Here is a 24,706-nt window from a genome sequence, read left to right on the forward strand (position 1 = left end):
AGAGAAAGAGAGAGAGAGAGAGAGGCACAGAGAGGGAGACGCAGAATCCGAAGCAGGCTCCAGGCTCTGAGCTGTCCGCACAGAGCCTGATGCGGGGCTCAAACTCGAACGGTGGGATCATGGCCTGAGCCAAAGTCAGATGCTAAACCGGCTGAGCCACCCGGGCGCCCCCTCTGATTTTACCAGAGACATCAGGAGGGCTGCTGGTCATGTCAGACGGACTGACTTTCAGTGGCCGGAGGCTGCCTCTGTCTGGGGTCTCTACGCCACTTGGGCCCCCCCCAGGGGAGAAGGCCAGAAGCACCCTCAGCCCGGAGCTTGGGGGACTGCTATGTCCCGTCTCCACGATTCTCAGAAGAATTCTCAGAAGGGAGCGTGCCAGGCGTTAGAGCCTTGAATTCCGAAGGAGTGATAATCCCCTGTAATCGTATATTGGTTTGCATTTGTTAAGAAAATATCTGAGTAACTTCTCAGGTTTCCTGGCCAAAGGCTCCATTCACAGCCCCAAGTCGACGGAAGGAGGGACGGTGCCCGTTCGTCTTCTCACCGCTCGGCTGAGTGCGGCGCTCCGTTCCTATCACATCATCCGTACGTGCTTGTTCCCGAACGAAAGGCAAATTAAATGCTAAACAGCACTAATTACAAGCTGCCGCAAGACCCTGGCTCTTAGTGAAGAGAATTACCTGTGATTGGCGGGGGGTTGCAGGTTGCCCAGATGTATGGGACATGAAATTAGCTTCGAGCTGCTGCTTTATTCCGGAGGGTGGGCCGTTACTGTCACGGAATGTTCAGGGGGCGGGATGCGTTAAGATTCTAAGTGCCGGGGTTCTACACCGCGGAATCTTGTTCAGGAGCAAGGTAAGTGGATTTCGATCTCTGTTTCCGTGAAAGGAGACAGCCCGTAACTGAGCTCACGAGTGGATCAGCACACCGGAGGGGAACGAAAGCAGGCGAAAAGGCTACACGGGGCCTGCACAGTCTTTCTCCACGGGCAATCCTAGAGTAGGTACGAGAATGACCCCCTGTTTACAAAGAGTGATCAACTATTTGTAGTGACAGTATCTAAAATGTAAAATTTAGGGGCGCCTGGGTGGCTCAGTCGGTTGAGCATCTGACTCTTGATTTCGGCTCAGGTCATGATCCCAGGGTCGTGGGATCGAGCCCCCATCAGGCTCTGCGCTGAGCAGAGAGCCTGCTTAAGATTTTCTCTCTCTCCCTCGGCCTGTTTCCCCGACGCATGCTCTCCCTAAAAAGAAAGAAAGAAAGAAAGAAAGAAAGAGAGAGAGAGAGAGAGAGAGAGAAAGAAAGAAAGAAAGAAAGAAAGAAAGAAAGAAAGAAAAAGAAAGAAAGAAAGAAAATACAATTTAGTTTCTGGCTGGTTGTACTAAAATGAGAAGCTGCATCAGCTGTCAAGGTAGATATCAGAGAGAAAGCATCTATTTTAGTAAAGGAAAAAAAGAACCACGGTAGCTTTTCCAAAGGAGCTACTTATACCCTCATTTGTTTTTCTTTATTTTTCTTTGAAGGGCAGCTCAGGAGACTCTGGTGTCCATCTTACAAGGCCGTGAAAAGGACAGTAGTCAGAGAAATCTCTCGTAGCAGATTTCCCAGGGATGTCCTCAGCCCCCATTTAGATGCATCATGTATCTATGCCCTGCGTTTGCTGTTCCCTCCTTCTTTATTAATAGACCAGGCGGAAAATAGTACTTAACTTCTTAGGGGTTAATCAGCTCCTGCTGTGTATTTCTCCTTTTGAAGGCATAACCTCCGTTTATAACCTCATGATTGATGACTGTGAAATAATTCCAGGCTCGGTCTTAGTGCCCAGTCTCCAAGGCGTACGTCATTGTGATGAGCACTCAAAACCTGGAGGGAGGGACAGAGGATCGTTGCCACACAGCTCTCCACGATCCCGGGTTTCCTCCTGATTGTCGATGGAGTGGGCTGTCTGCTGGATGTTGTAAGTGTGAAAATATTTTCGCCACAACTTCCCATGGCTTGCTTCTCCAGATTATCACGAAAGGTTTTGAGCAGCAGATTCTTGCATGGGAATGAGTGGTGGAGACTGTAGCAGTTTCTTGGGCAGGGGGCGTTGTACATTTAAATGATGCTGGGAGGTATCATGGCCAAGTTGATAGGTTCGGCCCTGTTGAAAGGAGACCCACTGTAGGACATCTAAGGGAGCTGGCAGCATTCTTTGGAAGGTACAGTCAGGGAAGACCGAAAATCTCCAACAAACTCCTCGGGGCCACCATCACATTACAGAACTCTGGTCTGTGTGAACAAAGATCACACGGAATCTAAAGCATTTTATGGGCTTATCAGGACAATAAACAAATGAGGTGAACTGAGATCTTGTTAAAAACAAAACACCTCAGTTAACTCTTTGCGTGGAAGTGAAAAGTTTCCAGGAGCAGGGAAAAAGCTTTGGAGTGAAGATGCTCTTAAGAGAAAAAGGAAAAGAGAAGAGAATTATATGACAAAACCTCATGTCAGATTTTTTTTTTTAATGTTTATTTTTGAGAGAGACAGAGACAGAGTATGAGCAGGAGAGGGGCAGAGAGAGAGGGAGACAGAATCTGAAGCCGGCTCCGGCTGTCAGCACAGAGCCCCATGTGGGGCTCAAACTCACGAGCTGCGAGATCATGACCTGAGCTGAAGTCGGATGCTTAACCAACTGAGACACCCAGGTGCCCCTCATGTCAGATTGATTTAGTCACTTAAATACATGAAAAAAAAATCATCCGTATTCAAGGAAATAAGGATTTTCAGTTTCCTGATTCTTGGCTATGTTGCCCCAATCATATGCTTCACAATTGAGTTCAGATCAGCTCAAAGGACATTTATTAAGTCCCTACTGAACAGTTTGCTCACACAGCCAGCTACCAGCTTTTCACCTATAATTTTCCCTCAGAAAAGAGTGTTAACATTTACCACAATTGGTCATATGGTGAGCCAGGAAGTCAGTCTCAAACAATTCCAATAAACCAAAATCTTACCTTTGTGTTTCTTGGACCACAGTGGAATTAAGCCGGAAATCAATAACAAAAATACAGCTAGAAAATGCCCAACTGTCTGTAATTGAATATAGCTCTGTACTACCATGGGTCAACAGAGACATCGCCATGGAAATTCAAGCCAGGTTTTGAATTGAATGTTAATTAAGATCTATCCTATCAGAGTTTGGAGGATGCAGGTACATTCATGCTTGGAGGGGGATTTAGAGCCTTAACCACGACCTAGAAAAGAAACAAGGGTGAAAACCAGTGATTTAAATATTCATATCAAGATGCTAGGAAAAGGAGAGCAGCAAATTAAATCCAAAGGAAAGAAAGAAGGAAAAATAACGAGCAAGAATCAATGACGTGATTTTCTTTGAAAAGGCTAATAAAATTGATAAACCAAAAAAAGAGAAGGTGTCTCTTTGGCTCTGACCGTCCCAATCTGCCTGGACTGTTCAGGTCTGCACTGAAAGACTCATGTCTCAGGAAACCCCTCCACCCCCTGGCAAGCAAGGTGGTTGGCCACCCTAGCTCCTACAGACCCTGTACTAAAGGGACGTTATAAACAACGTTGTGCTGATAAGCTTGACAATTAAGATGATCTAGACAAAGTATTTGGAGAACGTAAGTTGCCAAAACAAACACAAGAAGAAACAGAAAGTCTGAATAGTCTTGTAAGTAACACAGAACTTAAACCAATTATTAAAAACCTCCCACGAAGAAAACGCTAGGACAAAATACCTTTGCCGGTGAATTTCCCCCGACATTGAAGCCCAACGCAAATATCACATGAGCTTTGAGAGAGCCGGGAAGGTGGAAGCACTTTCCAACTTACTCTGAGGCCAGTATAACCTCAGTATTAAAATCTGACCAGAGCATCACAGAGAAAGGGAAGTCGCTGGTCACGGCCTCTCATGACAATGACCAAAGACTGGCAAACTGGTTTTTGCAGAGGGCCAGAGAGTCAACGTGTGTGCCACACAGCCTATGCTTCACCGGCTACACGCCGCACCGTAGAGCAGAAGTCGCCCCCGGGTGGCACCTAAATGAATGTGTGTGTGGCCGTGAACCCAATAAAACTTGGGGTGTCAAATAGACAAACATCCTAAATAAACATTAGCCAATTTAATCCAGTGATATATAAAATAGTAAAAAGTTACCCCTGGAATTCAAAGAAATTTCAACATTAAAAATTCATCACATTAGGGTCACCTGGGTGGCTCAGTCGGCTAAGTATCCGACTCCAGCTCGGGTCATGATCTCACAGTTTGTGGGTTCAAGCCCCGTGTGGAGCTCTGTGCTGACAGCTTGAAGCCTGGAGCCTGCTTCGGATTCTGTGTCTCCCTCTCTCTCTGCCCCTTCTCTGCTCATGCTCTGTCTCTCTGTCTCAAAAATAAATAAAACATTAAAAAAATAAAAAGAAAACAAATCTAAAATACAAGGATGAGAGAAGAAAAAATAAAAGTCATTTGCAGGTCACACACACAAGATTGTGCAAGTTAAAAATACCAAAGATGCTTAGCATTAGCTGGAACTGATCCATGAGAGTCACTGGCTATAAAGTCAGCATACAGAGCGGCAACGATCTTCCTATATATGAACAATACACACTGAGAAAGGGAATTCAAAAAATCAATACACTTCAGCACGGTTACAGACTGTTGTGCGTGAAAAGACCCTATCAAGAGAATGAAAAGAAAACCCACAGAATGGGAGAAAATATTTGCAAATGACACAGCTGATAAGGGTTTAATATCCAGAACGCGTAACTCCCAGAACTCAATAAAAAGACAACCTCATTAAGAATAGGTAAAGGACTTGAATAAATATTTCTACAAAGAAGACCTACAAATGGCCAATGAGCATGTGAAAAGATGGTCAACATCACTTAGGGAAATGCAAGTCAAAGCCACAGCGAGATACTGCCTCAGGCTACTACGGATGGCTGTCATCGGAATAAAACCAAACCCCCAAACCAGAAAATGACAAATGTTGGTGAGGATGTGGAGAAACCGTAATCCTCGTGCACTGCTGATGGGAATGTAACATGCTGTAGCCGTTGTGGAAAAAATTTCATGATTCCTGTAAAAGTTAAACTGAGAATTGCCACGTAACCCAGTAATTCCACTCCGAGAAATACACCCCTAAAAATTGAAAAGACGGACTCAGAGACTCGTATGCCAATGTTCATAGCAGCATTATTGATTGTAGCCAAAAGAAACAAGTTGATAGTGCCCATCAACAGATGAATGGTTAGACATGGTTTTTTTTTTCCGTTTTAAAAAATTTTCTGTTTCCTGATGCTTTGCCATCTCGGGGCCTTGCTCACACTGGAGTGACTGTCCCTCCCAAGGTTAGCCAATTTCTACAGATAGTAAAGATCTTGCCAAAATTACTCCAAGTAGCCAATGTTAAGCCTGCTGACCCTGCCTTGCCTTTCCCTTGGGAACCACAGGAAAGGCTCTGTCTACATTTTGTCCTCATTAGGCGGGGTCGTGCTGGTGAGGCTGGTGACAATGGATGAGTGAGATCACAGTGTACATATTCTGGCAATGGAACCAAGAAGACTTTGCTGAAGGACTAGATGGGGCGGGGCGGGGCGGGGCGTGGTGGGGGGGGGGGCGGTGAGGCAATGATCTTGCCGAGGGAAGACAAGGTTTCCTGCTTTGAGTGGTGCCATTTACTGACGTTGGCCAGAGTCAGGGAGGTCAGAGGACCAAGGGCTGTGTGGACGGCTGAAGTCAGAGGAGTCTCTGATTCATACCAGTGGAGGGGTCGCAGCTGGGGATAAGTGTGAGAACACCACCTAGGTCAGAGCCAGAGGGGGAAAAAATCACGAGTGGGGCCTGAGAACTGAGTAGTTGGTGATTTAGGGCGAAACTAGGGTTGTATGGCTTCAGAGGAACAGTAATAGAGTGTTTCAGGTAGAAAGGTGACCCACTGGGCTGAATGCTCCTGAGAGGTCGAGGGAGGCAAAGTCAGGGACAGATGAAATATTCATGAAAACTGACCAGGTACCGGGGAGTCATGGAGCTATGCCTCTGGGAAAACTGATGGAGAGTGAATAGTAACTGAGAGACCCGTGTGGACAGATAACTCTACGGAGAGTTGGGGTAGAAGCTAGAAGATAATTTTTTTTTTTTTTTTAAGACGTCAGATACTAGAGCATATTTTATGAGGGAAGGAGGTGGTGGGGGAGGGAGGAGGAATGAGACCTTGGCCTTTATGGGAGAGGCAATGACCTAAGCCCTTTTGCTCTCAGGACCAAACCTTTTGGCCTCAGATCTATTTACACTCTTAAAAGAATTGAAGACCCCAAAGTGCTTTGGTTTTTGTGAGTTCTATCAATATTTACCACATCAGAAAGAAAACAGATACAAATTTTGAATTTTGTTTACCAATTCATTTAAAATAGCAAGAAACCCATTACACATGAACTTTTTTTAATGAAAAATTATTATGCTTTCCAAAACAAAGTGTGTGAAAAGAGAGGCAGTTTTATATTTTTGCAAATCTCTTTAATGTCTGACTTAAGAGAAGACAGCTGGAATCTCCCATCTCCGTCTGCATTCAATCTGTTGCAGTGTCACACATCGTGTAGCTTCTAGAAAACCCTACCGCACCCCTCACGAGAAAGTAAGAGTGAAAAGGCGAGTCCCACCTTCGTATTACTATGGGAACAGTTTGCACGATTATGGACTCCCTGAAAGGGTCTCAGGACCGCCAGCGGTTCCCAGGGCACATTGTTGAGCACTGGCTGACCTAAGCAATGAAGTCTCTGAGAAGGCCATTGGGGGGTGGGGGTGGGGGGTGGGATTGAGGACATACGTGGAGAGGCTGGAAGAAGAGCAGCCTCTCTTTGGAAGAAGAGCAGAAGAGATGGGCGTCTAAGAGGCTGCGAGACAACAGTGTGCTCCAGTCGTTTGGAGTCGAGGGGACTGGAGGTGAGGCCAGGTGCCGGGGATGGGGAGGGAGGGTGCGGGAGGTCTGAGCAAGAGAACATGGCAGTACCCCTCGGTGAGAAGAAGACCAGCTTCCCCGCGATGTGCAGTCAGGTTGCCCAGCGTGACAGCGGACGATCGCTTCGCCGCCGCCAGAAATGGGTGCAGGGGGCTCCTCAGCAAGGCTGCCCCTCTGGTTCCTTCTCCCCGACAACGGAGAGCAGGGCCTGGCCTGCCTTGGTTCTAACTCCGGTTCTGCCATAGACCAGCTGCGTGTCCCGGGACAGAAGACCCCGCTCTGAGCCTCGGCTTCGTATCTGCAAACTGGAAATAATCAGGGGGACTGTGCAGGTCACACGGCCCCGGGGCGGAGAATGCGGAGGGAGGGGCAAGCTGGTCCCGCCTCCTCGCGGCTCTCGGGCTCCTGGGGGCCCGCAGGGCGCAACCACACATGCGCACTGCCTTTGGGCAAGGCCGCAGCACGTGCTCGGGGCCGCGCACCGACGCTCCTCCCTCCGTAGTGACCCAGGCCCCGCGCGGCTACGCTGGGCTCTTCCAGGCACGGGAGTCTGCCGCTCGTGTGGGGCCGGGCTTCTCTCTGGCCACGCGCTTCGAGGCGGTTCCGAGGGACCAGTCCGATCGCCAGCTCGCGCGAAGGCCACGTCGCAGAAACCCTCTCCCCTGACGCTCGTCGCCCCGGCGCTCCGCGGGTTCCCGCGCCCAGAAGCCTCAGGCTTCCGGCGGAAGTTCCTCCCGCGGGGGCGGAGCACCGGGCAGATCTGGTCACGCCCCTCCACTTACCGGCTTAGCCAATCGGAGCTGCTCTCCTTGTCGGGTGCGCAGACTCCTATTCCAATCAACGAGTGTCGCCGTTGCTCGGGCAACAGCGTCCTAGAGCCGGCGAGTGGGCTGGGCTTCTGTGGCCGAGCGGCCTGGGGTCCCCGCGCTCTGCTGTGGCCCCGCGAGGCGGAGAATCGAGAAGGGGGCTCGGGTAAGGCGGCGCGGCCACGGCGTCCGGACCCCGCGCGCGAGCGAGCGGAGGGCGAGAGGAGGGCCGGGGCGGGCGGCTCCGAGGGTCCCACAGCCCTGAGACGGCTGCTGCCCGCCTCCGAGACGCCTAGCCTCCCTCCCGCAAACGTGACCTTGGGCTGGTGACTCGCTTACCCCGTTCAGCACGTGTGTCAGCCGCTGTCGCCGGCCCTGGCGCTACTGCGGTGACTAGCGCGGTCCTCTCCCCGTGGGCTGACGTCATATTTGGGGAAGACGGACCACAACGCGGAAGGTAGTGACATCTTCCCCCCCCCCCCCCCCCCGGATGTGTGTGGGTCACACGGGAAGTGTGTGGCACTGCCTTCGGTCACTCCAACTTACAAAATGTTTCATGTCCCTTATGTCATTTGCCCGCACAGCGCTCTTGAGTGTCATTGCCTGCCCCCCGTAGAGGGCGACTTGGACCCCGTGGAGTGAAGGGGGTTGTCCAGACTTCACACAACTAGGAAGTCGCGGAACCCGAATTCAAACCCAGCACTTGCCTCATGTTAAAAAACAAACAAAAAAAAGAGCCCCAACTCTTTCTAGAACATTCTTTTTTCCCCTCGCACCGCCCACAGTTATCCCTGCCTCCCTCCGGAATTTTGTCCGGAAAGCACTTTGTGAAACGTCCTGTTGCAAAGAGCGCGCTTGAGGTCACCGTCTGGGGCACCCCGATCCTTTCCTTCTCCGTCTCCCGTTTCCTTCCCTCTTAAAGTCTTTGCCTCGCAGAATACCTTGCCCCTTAAGAGGACTCCTACTTGTCTTTCAAAAAAGAGTAATTTAATAATTTAATAATGTTCCTCGAGTCCTGTGTGCCCCTAAATGGGTGGGCTTTCAGAAATGCTGTAAGTGAATTCCACTTTCACCACCGCCGTCCCTTCATCGCTTTCTTTCGTCCGTCGTCTTCCATTCAACAAACGTTTACTGGGCTAAGTTGGGGGAGGGGGGTGCAGGGTCCGAAAGTGAATCAGGCATGAGCCCGTGGGTTATCTGCGAGCATATCTGCCTCCCGCTCAACCTCGCTGCAATCTCCTTGAGGGCAAGGGTGCCATTTTCGCCGTGTTCTCCTTTTCCTCTCCTTTTGGTGCTTGCAGAAATTGGCCAAGAAATGCTCACTCGAGACTTTAAATTTGCTCCCCTTTCCCCGCCCTTTTCCAGCCACCCACCTCTTCCCCGTGCGCAGAGAGGTCCACAGCGCCCACGCTGTGACTCCCGACAGGCCGACGGGCACGCGGACACAGAACCAGCTGCAGGAAGATGTTTCGTGGTCGGGTGCCCACCCAGCGCCGGACGCCCCTGGGAGGCCCCTGGCTGTTGACAAGACAATCGCTTTAAGAAAGCTTCTCTCCAGGTGTGTATCGAGAGCGAACGTTTAAGGTCGGTGGTCGCCGGGGGGTCCCTGGAGGTCCTCCTGGACGGCCCCGTCGCCTGCCAGGACCGGAAAGTCAGCTACATAACGTGCATGGGAAAATGTGAGACAAGAAGCTAACGGTTGGCTGCTTTCTTCCTTTATTTATTTATTTTTAAAAAAATTTTTTTTCCCAACGTTTTTTATTTATTTTTGGGACAGAGAGAGACAGAGCATGAACGGGCGAGGGGCAGAGAGAGAGGGAGACACAGAATCGGAAACAGGCTCCAGGCTCTGAGCCATCAGCCCAGAGCCCGACGCGGGGCTCGAACTCACGGACCGCGAGATCGTGACCTGGCTGAAGTCGGACGCTTAACCGACTGCGCCACCCAGGCGCCCCTGCTTTCTTCCTTTAAATACCAGGAGCGAGCCGGCCTTTTTGTGAAGTTTATTTAAATGTAGGCTCGGGGCGCCTGGGTGGCGCAGTCGGTTAAGCGTCCGACTTCAGCCAGGTCACGATCTCGCGGTCCGTGAGTTCGAGCCCCGCGTCGGGCTCTGGGCTGATGGCTCAGAGCCTGGAGCCTGTTTCTGATTCTGTGTCTCCCTCTCTCTCTGCCCCTCCCCCGTTCATGCTCTGTCTCTCTCTGTCCCAAAAAAATAAATAAACGTTAAAAAAAAAAAAAAAAAAAAAAAAAAAAAAAATTTTAAATGTAGGCTCATAGAGGTGGGATTCTTGTAATTTTTCCTTTTTTTAAAAAAAATGTTTTTTAATGTTTGTATTTATTTTTGAGACATAGCGAGAGGGAGCATTGAGCGGGGGAGGGGCAGAGAGAGAGAGAGGGAGACTCAGAATGCGAGGCAGGCTCCAGGTTCCCAGCTGCCAGCACAGAGCCTGACGCGGGGCTCGAACTCACAAACTGCGAGATCATGACCTGAGCCGAAGTCGGGCGCTCAACCGACTGAGCCACCCAGGTGCCCGTATAATTTTTCAGTATTAATTCACCTTCAACAAGATACTCGCCAGGATATCCATGTCGTTGGGAACAGGAGCTGTAAAGAAAAGGGATCTGTTTGAGAAAAGTCTGGCTTTAGAGAAAACATATAAATATGTTATTTTTTCAGGTCTAAAGAGCTTCTTCTTCCACCTTTTTTTTTTTTTCTCTTGGTTTTGACCTTTTACTGCTCTCTTTTTTTGTTTACTTTGTTGCGGATGCTACTGTTATTATTTTTTCTCTCTCCATTTATAGCAGTTTTACGCCTTCTTCTCTTTTTTTTTTTAAAGTTTATTTATTTTTGAGAGTAGGGAGGGGGCAGAGAGACAGAATCTCAAGCAGGTTCCATGCTGTCAGCGCAGAGCCTGATGCGGGGCTCCATCCCAGGAACCGTGAGATCTTGACCTGAAACGAAATCAAGAGTCAGATGCTTCGCCAACTGAGCCACCCAGGCGTCCCTGCACTTTTATGACTTCTCCTACTACTGGCCCGAAAGTGCTGGTACTCCTGGCTAATACTTATTGAGCACTTACTGTGTTCCAGGCACAGCCTGGGGGCCTCACATCCATTTTTAAATTTAGTTCTTACCCCCTGCTTACAAAAGGGCACGGTTAACTTTTCCCGTTTTATGGATAAAGCAATAGGAACTCAGAGAAGTTAAGGGCCTTCCAAGCACATAAATGGTGGAGGGTGCCTTCTACTCCAGGATTGCCTGACAGTAGGACCTGTGTGTTCCTGACCAGTGCTCTAGCCCTCAAATATTTATATACTCCGTAAATCCCCTAAGGCTTTGAGATGATTTGTAAGAATACATGTGATACGGTAAACTAAAAACACGTAAGTCAGGATCATGGAGAATACAAATAGAATAGTAAAGTAACATCTGGAGGAGAGAAAATACTCTGATTGTCCATACTGGTTAATACAGTTGGGCTGCGGATTTAGTCGTGAACTTCTTGTTGACTCAAGAAAAAAGAGAATTAAAAAAAAAAAAAGAGAAGTTGAATTCATTTTGGCCAAAGAAAACATTTTCATTCCTCTGGAAAACTAAAGCTTTTCTAACGTGTAGGTCTTCATCGTAAAACCTGGGCAGGGCTCGATTGCTACCAGATGGTTCAGTTGCAGGCCCGGGGTCCTAACCAGCTAGGGAGAGAGTAGGGACTCTCACACTTGAAGGAATATTTGGAATGAAAGTACTCTGAACGGTAACAGTTTTCAGTAACACCTTCCGAATGTCCCCCCGCCCTCCCCCTGCCTCCAGGACTTTGTAAACGCTGCTGCCCTGTCCCCTGGGGTGGTTCCAGTCTTTGTTTGCTCTTAACAGTTCTTCACTGAGCCCCTGCCGTATGCCAGGGCCTGTCTAGGCATCGAGGACCCCGCGGTGATGGTCACGTCCCCACCCTGATACCTTTGGTGCCTCCACCCTGTCACTGTCTATTACTGGGTTTTTTTTCTGGACTGACTTCGGTTTACCCTCCTTTCACGGTTTTATAAAACCCCATGAAGACACTCAGCACCTTACGCTGTAACTGTCTATGTCTTCCGCCCTGTGCTGTCTCTGATTCAGGTTGCTGTGCGTTTCCAAGACCTAAAAATAATAGCAGCTGCCAAATGGGGAACACAGCCTACTGTGTGTCAGGTGCTTTAGATACGTTTTCCGTGACGCTTCCACAGCTTGTAGAGCGGCGGCACTTGAGCATTGTTGGTTCACCTGCCTTTTAAGAAGCTGGTGAAAGTAACATATCCCCTAGAAAAATCATCTCATAGCGCTTTTACGTTTAATCTCTGAGGGTTTGAAGAGCCACCAAAGCACACGGGTGGACCGCTTCCCTAGATCCTAGGTTAAGAATACCTGCTTTAAAGGGGCGCCTGGGTGGCTCAGGCAGTTAAGTGTCCTACTTTAGCTCAGGTCACGATCTCGCGGTTCGTGGGTTCGAGCCCCGCGTCGGACTCTGTGCTGACAGCTCAGAGCCTAGAGGCTGCTTCAAATCCTCTGCCCCTCCCCTGCTCATTCTCCCTCTCTCTCAAAAATAAAGAAACATTAAAAACTTTGGAGACAAAAGAATATTTCCTTTCAAGAGATGTGTTACTTCCATTTTTCAGATGAGGAAACTGGGTCAGGAGGAGGTTAATTAACTTGCAAGTTGGACGGTGGATAGTGGAACGACCTTGACCCTAAGTCCTCTTGACTCTAAACTCTTTGTTTTTCCCATTGTCCAAAAGTATAGATGCTCAGTAAATAACTGAGTGTGTGGAAGGCTAAAAAGGGAACTTTCTAGGGTATGTGTTCCAAAATATAATAAAACCTCCATATGATAATCAGATTAGACAAGAAGATTTTTCTCAAGTATTCGGACTTAACTGCCAAAATCTTTTGTGTTGCTTGCAACTTTTTCCAAGTGACAATCTCCTCCCCCCGCCCCCCCCCCCCGCCACTCCTCCCCACGATACCAGTTCCAACAGTTTCTGCTTCTGATGCCATTTCTGTTTGGCTGTGCACATTTCTTACTCTTGTGTTGAATTATGTTTTCTTCGGGTGCCAAGGCAGATGGATGGCACTTTTGTTATGATTCAGATATAAATAGCATCTGTTAAAAACTGGACATTAATACTTATCTGGCAAATAAACACACGTATCAGTGAAACAGCCCTCTGATTGTGTTTGCCAGCGGTCAGGAGTGTATTTGATGGCCCGTCACTTTGTGCTTGTGTGAGCGCGTTGGTTTCGTAATGTGTCTTAATCTCTACCTCACCGAGTCCTGAAGTCATTAATTAATGTCTCGGAGTTCTCTGTTGAGAGCCCAAACTGAGGGTGGCGTGTAGTCAGAGGCGACCTACACAGACCTCATCAGAGCGCCGTGCTCAGACTCAGGGAGGGCCCTGTTCAGCTTTCAGAATCAAGGGTCAAATTAGCTTAGCTTTCTTGCCCTCGCAGCACTAGGTGTCCGCCGTGGTCCATCGCGAACGAAGCTCACCGTGTACCAGGCTGCGTGGTAGGCGCCGGGTGTCAAGAGGGGAGGTCGGCCAATCCCACCACTGGGGAGGCTCACTAGCCGGCAGGGGCCACAGGTACACAGCCAACAGAAGATCCCCGAAGCAGAGGATTAGAGTGAACATAGAGTTAGGGCTAGAGTGATGGCCCGGGAGGCGATAATACTTTATAGTTTTGGTCCCACCTGGCCCCACAGCAAAGGAATGGAATTATGGTGCCTTTGACCTTTTTGTCCTTTTCTTTCTGTTTATTTCAAGTTTATTTATGTATTTTGAGAGAGAGACAGAGACAGAGAGATCACGAGTGGGGGAGAGGCAGAGAGAGAGAGAGAGAGGGAGAGAGAGAATCCTAAGTAGTCTCTATGCTGCCAGTGCCGAGCCCAACACGGGGCTCAAGTCCATGAACCGTGAGACCATGACCTGAGCCGAAGTCAAGAGTCTGACGCTTAACGGACTGAGCCACCCAGCGCCCCTGTCCTTGAGTAAATCAAACAATTGGTAAAACAAAACTGTGAGACCAGATTCTCCATAAAAGCACGAGTAGTTTTGTTTAAGGAAGACAGGAAGGAAGGCCTCATGAAGGAGGGGCTGCACCCTCAATCTTGAAAGATGAATCACAGCGTGCAGGCAGGAGAGGTGGAGGGAAATCCTAGCAAAAGCGTGAACCGGAACTCAGAGGTGAGGAACGACACGGCGCGTTCCGAGTGCTGCCTGATGATGCCGCCCGCGTGGAGCGCTGGGATCTGCTGGTCGCGGGGGGCCGGCATATTAATGATGGGAATGATCCTGTCCCCACAGTTAAGAGTTTGGTTTCAGCTCAGATAACCCTGGAGAAGTAGTGTAGGTTTTTTTTTTTTTTTTTTTAAACTTCATAATTTTAGACTCGCAAATCTGTTACAGAATCAGTACAGAGAGTTCCTCTGTGCACCCCGGTGCCCCCCTAACCCGCCGCACTGTGATAACACCTTACCAAGTAGTCGTAGTACAGTGATCAAAATCAGGATAACGCCATTGGGACTGTACTAGTGGCTAAACTATGGGCTGTATTCAGGTCTCACTAGTTTGACGTGTTTTCTCTCGGTACGTAGTTCTATGAGATTCTAACACATGTATAGTTTCACATTGTACATTTTTTTTTAAATTTTTTTTTCAACATTTATTTATTTTTGGGACAGAGAGAGACAGAGCATGAACGGGGGAGGGGCAGAGAGAGAGGGAGACACAGAATCGGAAATAGGCTCCAGGCTCTGAGCTATCAGCCCAGAGCCTGACGCGGGGCTCGAACTCACGGACCGTGAGATCGTGACCTGGCTGAAGTCGGACGCTTAACCGACTGCGCCACCCAGGCGCCCCACGTTTATTTATTTTTGAGACAGAGAGAGACAGAGCGTGAACAGGGGAGGGGCAGAGAGAGAGGGAGACACAGAATCTGAAACAGGGTCCAGGCTCTGAGCTATCAGCCCAGAGCCTGACGCGGGGCTCGAACTCACGGACTGCGAGATCGTGACCTGGCTGAAGTCGGACGCTTAACCGACTGCGCCACCCAGGCGCCCTCACATTGTACATTTTTAAGCCAGGGAGCCACACAACTATATCAGTGCGCTAGAAAGAGAAATCCTGGCAACAGAGGAGACGGGTTGGAGGGAGAAGGTGGGATCTGGAAGTGATGTGCGGGGCTATTTCTGTAACCCAGATGAGCGAGGATGAATGGAGCAGTGATGGAGGGATGGAATGGGGCAAGGAAAAGACCGAAGAGTGTTTTGCAAGTAAACTTGACCATCCTCGCCAGCCGCTCAGAAAGAGAGCTGGAGGCCAGAGTCAAAGGCAGGGATTTCTGCCGTAACTTACCAAGGTTCAGGAGTGGAAGCAAATTCATTTGTTCACTCAGTGAATCTGAATGCCCCTGACCGCTAGTCCCTAGACCAGGACCTGAGGCTGTACCGATCACACAAATTAACCCGGCCCTTGCTTTTTTGGAACTTAAAGTCTACGAGACAAGCATTAACTGAATACTCATGACAAACTGGGCTAAGGGCTGTGAAGGACAACAGAGGTCGTGCGTGTGTGTAAGGGGGGTGTGGCCTAGTGTGGGGGTGCCAAGGAAGACTGCATCTGTGGCCTTGGTCTTGGGCAGCAGTGGCCCCTGGGAACTTCCCAGTGAGGTGAATTCTCAGGCCCCACCCTCCCCAGGATCTAGACCTAGGATCAGGACCTGGAGCTGGCGCCCGGGGATCGGTTCCTAACAAGCCCTCCAAGTGGTTCTGACGGTCACTGGAGTTTGAGAACCACTGATCTTTGGGAGGAGGAGGAGAGCATTAGGCAGACCCTAATGCGAAGGGCGAGTGGTCTAGGTGGGGGGCTATGGCTCTGAAAACAGAGCTTCCGTGCAGGATAGGCCACATCACACAGACGGCCAAAGGCTTCTGTGGCTGAGGCTCAAGGAACTGGGGAGAGGGAGACCGATGGAGGAGCAGGCAAGGGCTGTCCCACAGGGTTTTGCGACACCATTGAGGGCTTTGGTTTTAGTCCTAAGGACAACAGGAAACAGTTGCCGTTCTTTTGTTTTTGTTTCTTTAAGTTTTATTTTAAGAGAGGGAGAGAGAGAGAGAGCGAGCGGAGCATGAGCGGGGGAGGGCAGAGAGAGAGAATCCCAAGCAGGCTGTGCACTGTCAGTGCAGAGCCCGATGCCGGGCTTGAGCCCATGAACCGTGAGGTCACGAGCTGATCTGAAACCAAGAGTCGAATGCTTAACCAGCTGAGCCACCCCAGCACCCCGGAAGCAGTTGGGAGTTTTTCCAGCAAGGAGGAAACACGAGGATGTCGGCACTTTAAAATGTTTATTCTGGCTGCTGTGAGGAAACTAGAGGGTGTGTGATCTGGACACAGGCAGGTTAGTGATGCGCCTACAGGGCTGACATAGCTCCCCCGGGAAGCCTACAGTTTAGTATGAATTCACGCGGAGGACCTGCCTGAGGCTTTTGACACGATTCTCCAGTCGCCTGCAAAATCACCTGATGATTTTACGGACCCACAGGCTCCACTCTTGTGGCTCGATAGGCTAAACGAGAAAATCTGCCTGCCAATCTGTGCTAACTCCTTGCTCTTGAATTTTTCAGAACCCACAGTTTCCGAAGTAGTTAATTTTGAAGGAAATGAGACGAAATAGCCCCCAGACGAATGTTGCCACGGTCAACAGCACCAAGTCCTGCAGTACCAAGGCCAGGTGAGACGCTGCTCGGGCGTGTGGCTCAAGTTCACAGTACCGTGCCGGGCGTAAGGCTTCGAGAGAAGGGTGCTTTACTGGCTGTTAATGATACCGTTATCAGTCCTGTCTGGTTGGGGCCAGTCATTCATGCAGCAGGCACATACCAAATGCTGATTTTTGTGCCGAAATTGTCTAGGGACTTGCATATTTGTCATATCAGCAAGTATCAGCTTATTCATTTTATTTAAAAAAAAAATTTTAATGTTTATTTTTGAGAGACAGAGACAGACCATGAGCAGGCAAGGGGCAGAGAGAGAGGGAGACGCAGAATTGGAAGCAGGCTCCGGGCTCTGAGCTGTCAAAACAGAGCCCGATGCGGGGCTCGAACTCACAAACCACAAGATCGTGACCTGAGCCCAAGTCGGATGCTCAACCGACCGAGCCACCGGGTGCCCCTCGACTTATGCGTTTTAAAGCCGAAGGCCCTTAATTTGGTGCTCAACACGACTACAAATATTTGACGAGTCTGGGGCCATCGGAAAACCATGGAGCACCATGGAGCCTGCCTTGCCACGGGGGCCGTGGGTGCAGGTTTGCTGGTGGCCACGCGCTCGGTTTCCCCCATAGGTGGCGGCAGAAGCAAAACTTTCCCTTGCCGAGAGCTCAAGCGGGAAACCAGCGCGGCGGGCCTTTGCCAGCATCTGAGGACTTGCTTGGGCCCGGCAGCACTATAAAAATAGGATATGTTAACTGCTCCTTGTCTGCTCCCGGGAGCTGGAGGAGAGAGCGTACTAGTTTCCAGCTCGTGCATTTGAAAAGGCTGCCAGCGAAACAGGTTTTGAGCTGGGAACAGCTGTTTGACAGCCAGCGCGGGCAGGTCTTCTGACACAACTTGGCTGTGGCCTGTTGCCGTAGCTGTGTCGTCGTGTTAGGTGTTGGGGAGTCTGAGAACGGTCATTAGGTGAGAGTGGATTTCTGAGCCACCGTCTGAAATGAGATTTTGGGGCTCACAATCGAGAAAGCACGTTACAAACAAAATGGTGTAAGCTTTTTCTTTAGATCTGTGTTTGGGAGCAGCCAGGCATTCGTGCTGATAGAGGTTACCACACAACCACAGCACTCGGATCAGTTAAACTCAACGTCCATTGTGTTTTGGACACCGTAATCAGACGTGGCCCCTGCTGTCATGAAGTTAAGAGCCTAGCAGGGAAGGGAGACGCGGAACAGTCATAAGGGTCTTGGGTGTCAATTGAGACCTTTTTGACCCTGGTCACCAGTGCTCGGGGAAGGGCCCAGAGTGAGAATCATGGGTGATACTGAAACTGCTGTGTTGGGTGGTGGGAAAGAGGGTGACGACCCTAAACGGGACCCAGAAGTGGGAAGAGGTGCGTGTGTGTGCGTGCATGCGTGTGCGTGTGCAAGTGTGTGCGTGTCAGTATGTGTTGGGAGGAGAGTGACGTTGAATGACAGGGCTGTGAAAATCCTCCACTCATTAATTTGAGAAACACTTCTGGAACCACAGTCATGTGTTGGGTACTCTGGGGCTGGGAGTTCAGTGGTGTAGAAGTTCTGTTTTATTTCACGGAGGCTATAACGGAGGTTGTCATTTCTCAAATGCAAGCGTGACTCCCAGCCGTGGTGAGTGCGGCACAGGGGAAGGACGGGCTTTGATGAGAGGGTGTGGAGGACGATGCAGATGGGGTAATCAGGGAAACCCCTCCCAGGAGGTGACAGTCACACCCGTATCTGCGGGTGACAGGAGTTGGCTGGGTGGGGAGAGGGACCCCCAGGCCATGGGAGGCCAGGAGGGGTGAGGGAGGGGGCCGGAGCTAGGTCACGGGCTGCCTGGGGGGGGGTCCTGGTAGGCATGTTCTTTCTAACATGCTGCGAGACATTTGTTAAAGAATATTTAAAATAAAAAAGATCACTGATTCTCTCCCTCCCCCCCCACATGCCAACATAGCTATTTTTGTCACATCTTGTAGACTCTATCCACATGTGAAAACACATTTTTCATTCATTTTTTTTTTTTTTAATTTGTTTATTTTGGAGAGAGAGAGAGAGCACACACATGCGTGCAGGGGAGGGGCAGAGAGAGAGGAAAGAGAGATTCTCAAGCAGGCTCTGCACTGTCAGTGCAGAGTTCGACGCGGGGCTGGATCCCATGAACCATGAGATCGTGGCCTGACCGGAAATGAGAGTTGGATGCTCAACCGACTGAGCACCCCCACCCCGGGCGCCCTTGTGAAAACACGTTTTTATATCATTGTGTTCATAGTACTTTTTCTCTTAACATTGTTCTAAACACGTTTTTATGTTTCGACATACTTATAATCGTTATTTATGCTACTCCATTAAAGCATGTTAACGTTGAGAGGTTTGTGTTATATTTTGAGTTTGATTTCTGAGTTTGTGTGGATGTGTCTTGTAGTGTGGGTGGGGGTAGGCTTGGAATTCATGCTGTAAGGGGAGGTATTCGTTAAAATGAGGTTTGGGAAGGGGCGCCTGGGTGGCTCATTTGGTTAAGCATCCGACTTGGGCTCAGGTCATGATCTCGCGGTCTGTGAGTTCGAGCCCCGCGTCGGGCTCTGTGGTAACAGCTCAGGGCCTGGAGCCTGCTAAAAGATTCTGTGTCTCCCTCTCTCTCTGGCCCTTCCCATCTCTCTCTCTCTCTCTCTCAAAAATAAACATTAAAAAAATGAGATTTGGGAGGAAGGTGAGAACCTGTATGGGGTTCTGGGGAGAGCATGAGCAGGGGGGACCCTTGGTGGAGGAAGCCCATGGCTCAGACATGTGGAGCCACAGGCCCTGGAGGCAGGTCACTTAATAACCACGGATTCTTTCTGCTAAATTGAATTCGGTTGACTGGCTAAATTGTTTTTTACGATACCCTATCATTTGGAATATATTTGTAAATCAGCTTGCATTCTTGTAATCCCTGTGTTTAGAACAGTAGACAAGGGGTTGCCAGCTGAGTCTAAGAGAGTGAGGGGGGTGTGAGGCTGGGATGGAGGAGGCAGCACAAGCCCCGGAATCCTAATATTTGATTAGATTATTATGTAGACGACTCACTTTTCATTTTCCACATGTTCTTTTAAGTAGGTTGCAGAATTATGGGGCACTTTGGGCAATGCAAGGTAGCCCTTCTTGAGCATTGACACATTTTCTCATCTGTGCGTTTCTATGAGAAGACACACAAATCACTCATGCACGAATGCAAGTGCATACACACACACACACACACACACACACACACACACACACACACAGCCCTGGCTCAACTGGGCAAAAAGCCTAACGTTAAATTCAGGAGAGTTCAAGTCTTGGCCTCATGAGTCAATTTGGCTTTTCTCTCTGGATTCACCGATCGCCAGCAAAATAGGTGCTCAGTTATTGCTAGGCGGGTCTACATGGAATCGCTTTGGTGTAATGTTTGTGGTCTTTTACTTCATTTTGATATTAAGCAGGGAACTTTACGGAGCCCCCTTCAAAAACTATAGACTCATAAATCAGCTTCTGGGTCTTCTGACCCAACGGTTTCAGCTTGTTAATGCACACTTGGCTGGGTCAGCCCCAACCCCCGAGTTTCCGATTGGTTGGTCTGGGTGGGGCCGGATAAAATGCCTCTCTAAAAAGGTTCTAGGTGATGCTGATATTGTTGGTTCAGGGACCACATTTTGAGAACTACTCGTTTAAAGCTACCTATCTGCCTGTGTGTCTGCTTCAACAGCCTTTTAAAAATTTTTTTAAATTTATTTTGAGAGAGAGAGAGGGCATGCATGTGCATGAGTGGGGGAGGAGCAGAGAGAGAGGGAGAGAGACAATTCAAGCAGGTTCTGCACTGTCACTGCAGAGCCCGACATGGGGCTTGATCCCATGAACCACGAGATCATGACCTGAGCTGAAATCAAGAGTTGGGCGCTCAACCGACTGGTCACCCAGGCGCCCATGCAACAGCCTTTTAAAACCATGGCATTTCTGGGGCGCCTGGGTGGCTCAGTCGGTTAAGCGTCCGACTTTGGCTCAGGTCACGGTCTCACGGTCTGTGAGTTCGAGCCCCGCGTCGGGCTCTGTGCTGATAGCTCGGAGCCTGGAGCCTGCCTTGGATTCTGTGTCTCCCTCTCTGCCCCTCCCCACTCATGCTCTGTCTCTCTCTGTCTCAAAAATAAATAAATGTTAAAAAAAAATAAAAAAAAAACCATGGCATTTCTGCATAAGGAATCTACAAATGAACTAGCTTTCCCCTCACCTTGACATGAACTGACAGTGGCATCTCTTGGGAAAGGTGTTTAATCTAACCCCAGAGCAAGAGTGATTCAGTGCACATCCTGAGCAACTCGAGGACAGGAAGTTGCTAAGTTTCTACATGCCGCCTCAGTGCTATTGCACTTGCTGTGGGTAGGCCCGCTCCTGTGCTTGAAAAACATGCCGCGTTTTCCTAAAATCCTGAGTTAGATGGTGAGCGGTTGGAGGTTGGGCTGCACCCTCCTCCCTCCGTCCCTCCACCCTCACCCATGTGCGGCCTGCAGCATTTGCTCAAGAATGAACTGCCAAGGGGGTAGTTGTTTGGAAAATGCTGATACCGCGAATGTCCATGTTGAACACCAAACAGGCTCCATGGTCACAGCTACCTGGATCTGGCTCTTTGGAATATCCGTATAGTAAGTGACGTCTCTCTGGCTTTTATGATCCTGCAATTGGTAGAAACTGGAACCAGAGAAGACCCAACAGGTCACAGACCGTTCTCCTGCTGGAAGAGGATTATTCCCTGCGGTGTGCTCAGTGGCATTAGGAAGAATTACTTTTCATATGATTATTATTTTTTTTTCCTGCTGTCTTCAACTAAGTGTTTCTTGAATTGAATCGCTTTGTATTCAAGTAATAAAATGCACAACAGGCAGTACATTTCTGGGTGATTATCTCACTCCTCAGGTGGTGTAATAAGGCACGAGGCCAAGGCCCTGGCATGCCTTATTGTTATTAGGAAGGGAATTTATGGATAAAATAAAGCGAGCAGTTATTTGCATCAGCAGTAACCACAACAAGGAATGCAATTATGGCAGGTCCTCCTCACGTGTGTGCAGAGCAGGGTGAGGCGGGGCGGGGAGGGGGGTGCGGTGAGGGCTCCCTAACCAGCCATACAGCTCGGGTAACCAGAGATTTGCCCCCTCCTGCAAGGAGCTTGTTAGGAATTGTGTAAAAAACAACAGGAAGGCCTTGGCCACAGACAGCCGTATGAACTTGGTACCTGGGATGAGCTCTCCCCCGGACCCGCTCTGGGCTTAGCAGCTGCGTCGTCTTGGACACCTTGCTGGCCTATCCTGAGTGTCGGCGTCGCCACTGATGAAATGGCGTCGTCACTGATGAAGTGCAGCCAGTGGCTGGGCATGAGGAGGGTTCAGTGGTGGGTTTTCATGAATCTTAAGCACATTTCCTGGCTCAAAGTAAGCCCCCAATAAATGCTAATGGAATTAGAATTTTTTTTCCTTCTTTTTAAAAATTTTTTAAAAAATTTAATTCCAAGTTCGTTAACACACAGTGTACCAATAATTTCAGGAATAGAATGTAGTGATTCATCACTTACGTGTAACGCCCAGTGCTCATCCCAGCAGGTGCCCTCCTTAATGCTCCTCACCCCTTTAGCCTTTCCCCCTACCCAACGCCCCGCCAGCAACCTTCAGTTTGTTCTGTGTATTTAAGAATCTCTTATGGTTTATCTTCCTCTCTGTTCTTGCATTATTTTTGCTTCCCTTCCCTTATGTTCATCTGTCTTGTATCTTAAATTCCCCATATGAGTGAAGTCATGTATTTGTCTTTCTCTGACTGACTTATTTCACTTAGCATAGTACACTCTAGTTCCATCCACGTTGTTGCAAATGGCCAGGTTTCGTTCTTTTTGATCGCCAAGTGATAGTCCCTTGTATGTATAGGTATATACACATGTAAATATGTATGTGTATCTCATCTTCTCTATCCATTCATCGGTTGATGGACATTTGGGCTGTTTCCATACTTCAGCTCTTGTCGATAGCGCTGCTATAAACATGGGGGTGCTTGTGCCCCCTTTGAATCAGCACTCCTGTATCCTTTGGGTAATGACCTAGTCGTGTACAATTGTGGAGTCACGGGGAGTTCTATTTTGAACTTTGTGAGGAGACTCCATACCATTTTCCAGAGTGACTGGACCAGTTTGCATTCCCACCAGCAGTGCAAAAGGGTTCCTCTTTCTCCGCATCCTCGCTAACATCTGTTGTTGCCTGAGTTGTTAGTTTTAGCCATTCTGACGGGTGTTGAAGTCTGACATTGTGATGCTTCCTGCTTTGGTTTTCTTTTTCAGGATGGCTTTGGCTATTCAGGGTCTCTTCTGGTTCCATACAAATTTTAGGATTGTTTGTTCTAGCTTTGTAAAGAATGCTTGTGTTATTTTGATATAGATTGCATTGGATATGTAGATTTCTTTGGGTAGTATTAACATATTAATAGTATTTGTTCCTCCCATCCATGAGCATGGAATATTTTTCTGGTTTTTTGTGTCTTCTTCAATTTCTTTCATAAGCTTTCTATAGTTTTCTGTGTACAGAGTTTTCACCTCTTTGGTTAGGTTTATTCCTAGGTATTTTATGGTTTTTGATACGTTGTAAATGGGATTGATTCCTTGATTTCTCTTTCTTCTGCCTTATTATTGGTGTATAGAAATGCAGCCGATTTCTGAACATTGATTTTATATCCCGCAACTTTGCTGAATTCATGAATCAGTTCTAGCAGTATTTTGATGGAGTCTTTGGGTTTTCCACATAGAATATGTTGTCTGCAAAGAGTGAAAGTCTGACTTCCTCCTTGTCTATTTGGATGCCTTTTATTTCTTCGTGTCGTTTGATTGTTGAGGCTAGGACTTCCAACACTATGTTGAATAACTGTGGCGAGAGTGGACATCTTTGTCGTGTTCCTGACCTTAGGGGGAACGCTGTCCGTTTTTCCCCATTGAGAATGCTATTAGCGGTGAATCTTTTGTATACGGCCCTTATGATCTCGAGGTGTGATCCTTATATCCCTATTTTCTTGAGGGTTTGTTTTTTTCAAGAAAGGTTGCTGTATTTTATCAAATGCTTTTTCAGCATCTATTGAGAGGATCATGTGGTTCTTACCCTTTCTTTTGTTAACATGATGTATCACATTGATTGATTTGTGGATATTGAACTAGGCCTGCATCCCAGGAATAAATCCCACTTGACTGTGGTGAATAATTCTTTTAATGTATTCTTGGATCCAGTTTGCTAGTATCTTGCTGGGAATTTTTGCATCCATGTTCCTCAGGGAAATCGGTCTGTAGTTCTGTTGTTTAGTAGAGTCTTTATCTGATTTTGGAATCCAGGTAATGCTGGCCTTGTAGAATGAATTTGGAGGTTTTCCTTCCATTTCTATTTTTTGGAACAGCTTCACAAGAATAGGTGTTAACTCTTCTTTAAATGTTTGGTAGAATTCCCCTGGAAAGCCATCTGGCCCTGGACTTTTGTTTGTTGGGAGGTTTTTGATTACTGATTCAATTTCTTTACTGGTTATGGGTCTGTTCAAATTTTCTCTTTCTTCCTGTTTCAGCTTTGGTAGTTTATATGTTTCTAGGAATTTGTCCATTTCTCCCAGATTACCCAATTTGTTGGCATATAGTTGCTCATAATATTCTCTTATTATCATGTGTATTTCTGCAGTGGTGGTTGTGATCTCTCCTCTTTCATTCGTGATTTTATTTATTTGGGTCCTTTCAGTTTTCTTTTTGATCAATCTGGCTAGAGGTTTATCAATTTTGTTAATTCTTTCAAAGAACCAGTTCCTGGTTTCATTGATCTCTTCTACTGTTTTTTGATTTCAATATCACCGATTTCTGCTCTAATCTTTATTATTTCCCTTCTTCTGCTGGTTTTGGGCTTTATTTGCTGTTTTTTTTTCTCCAGCTCTTTTAGGTGTAAGGTTAGGTTGTGTATTTGAGACCTTTCTTCCTTCTTTAGGAAGTCCTGGTATGCTATATGCTTCCCTCTTATGACCACCTTCACTGCATCCCAGAGGCTTGGGCTGTTGTGTTTTCATTTTCATTGGCTTCCATGTACTTTTTAATTTCCTCTTTAATTTCTTGGTTAACCCTTTCATTCTTTAGCAGGATGTTCTTTAATCTCCAATTATTCATGGTCTTTCCAGATTTT

The 24,706-nt window shown here is 48.2% G+C and overlaps 1 protein-coding gene across 7 annotated transcripts in view; it reads left to right on the forward strand.

Annotated features, from left to right (window-relative positions):
• The first annotated feature begins 7,790 nt into the window (after positions 1 to 7,790).
• EFCAB6 (EF-hand calcium binding domain 6) overlaps positions 7,791 to 24,706 on the forward strand; it is a 249,752-nt gene continuing 232,836 nt past the window's right edge. For 4 of the 7 annotated variants that reach the window (XM_086712072.1, XM_086712076.1, XM_086712079.1 and 1 more), the window contains exons 1-3: positions 7,791 to 7,934; positions 9,134 to 9,326; positions 16,423 to 16,529. In XM_086712072.1, coding sequence (XP_086568198.1) covers positions 16,459 to 16,529 — 71 coding nt within the window. In that variant the 5' untranslated portion in view covers positions 7,791 to 7,934; positions 9,134 to 9,326; positions 16,423 to 16,458. Of the gene's footprint in view, positions 7,935 to 7,988; positions 8,226 to 9,133; positions 9,327 to 16,422; positions 16,530 to 24,706 lie in introns of those variants that run through there. The other 3 variants (XM_086712073.1, XM_086712075.1, XM_086712074.1) reach the window with 3 other exon arrangements.

This window comes from Puma concolor, chromosome B4 (genome assembly GCF_028749965.1).
Source record: "Puma concolor isolate L17-30 chromosome B4, mPumCon1.1.hap2, whole genome shotgun sequence".
Lineage (NCBI taxonomy): Eukaryota > Metazoa > Chordata > Mammalia > Carnivora > Felidae > Puma > Puma concolor.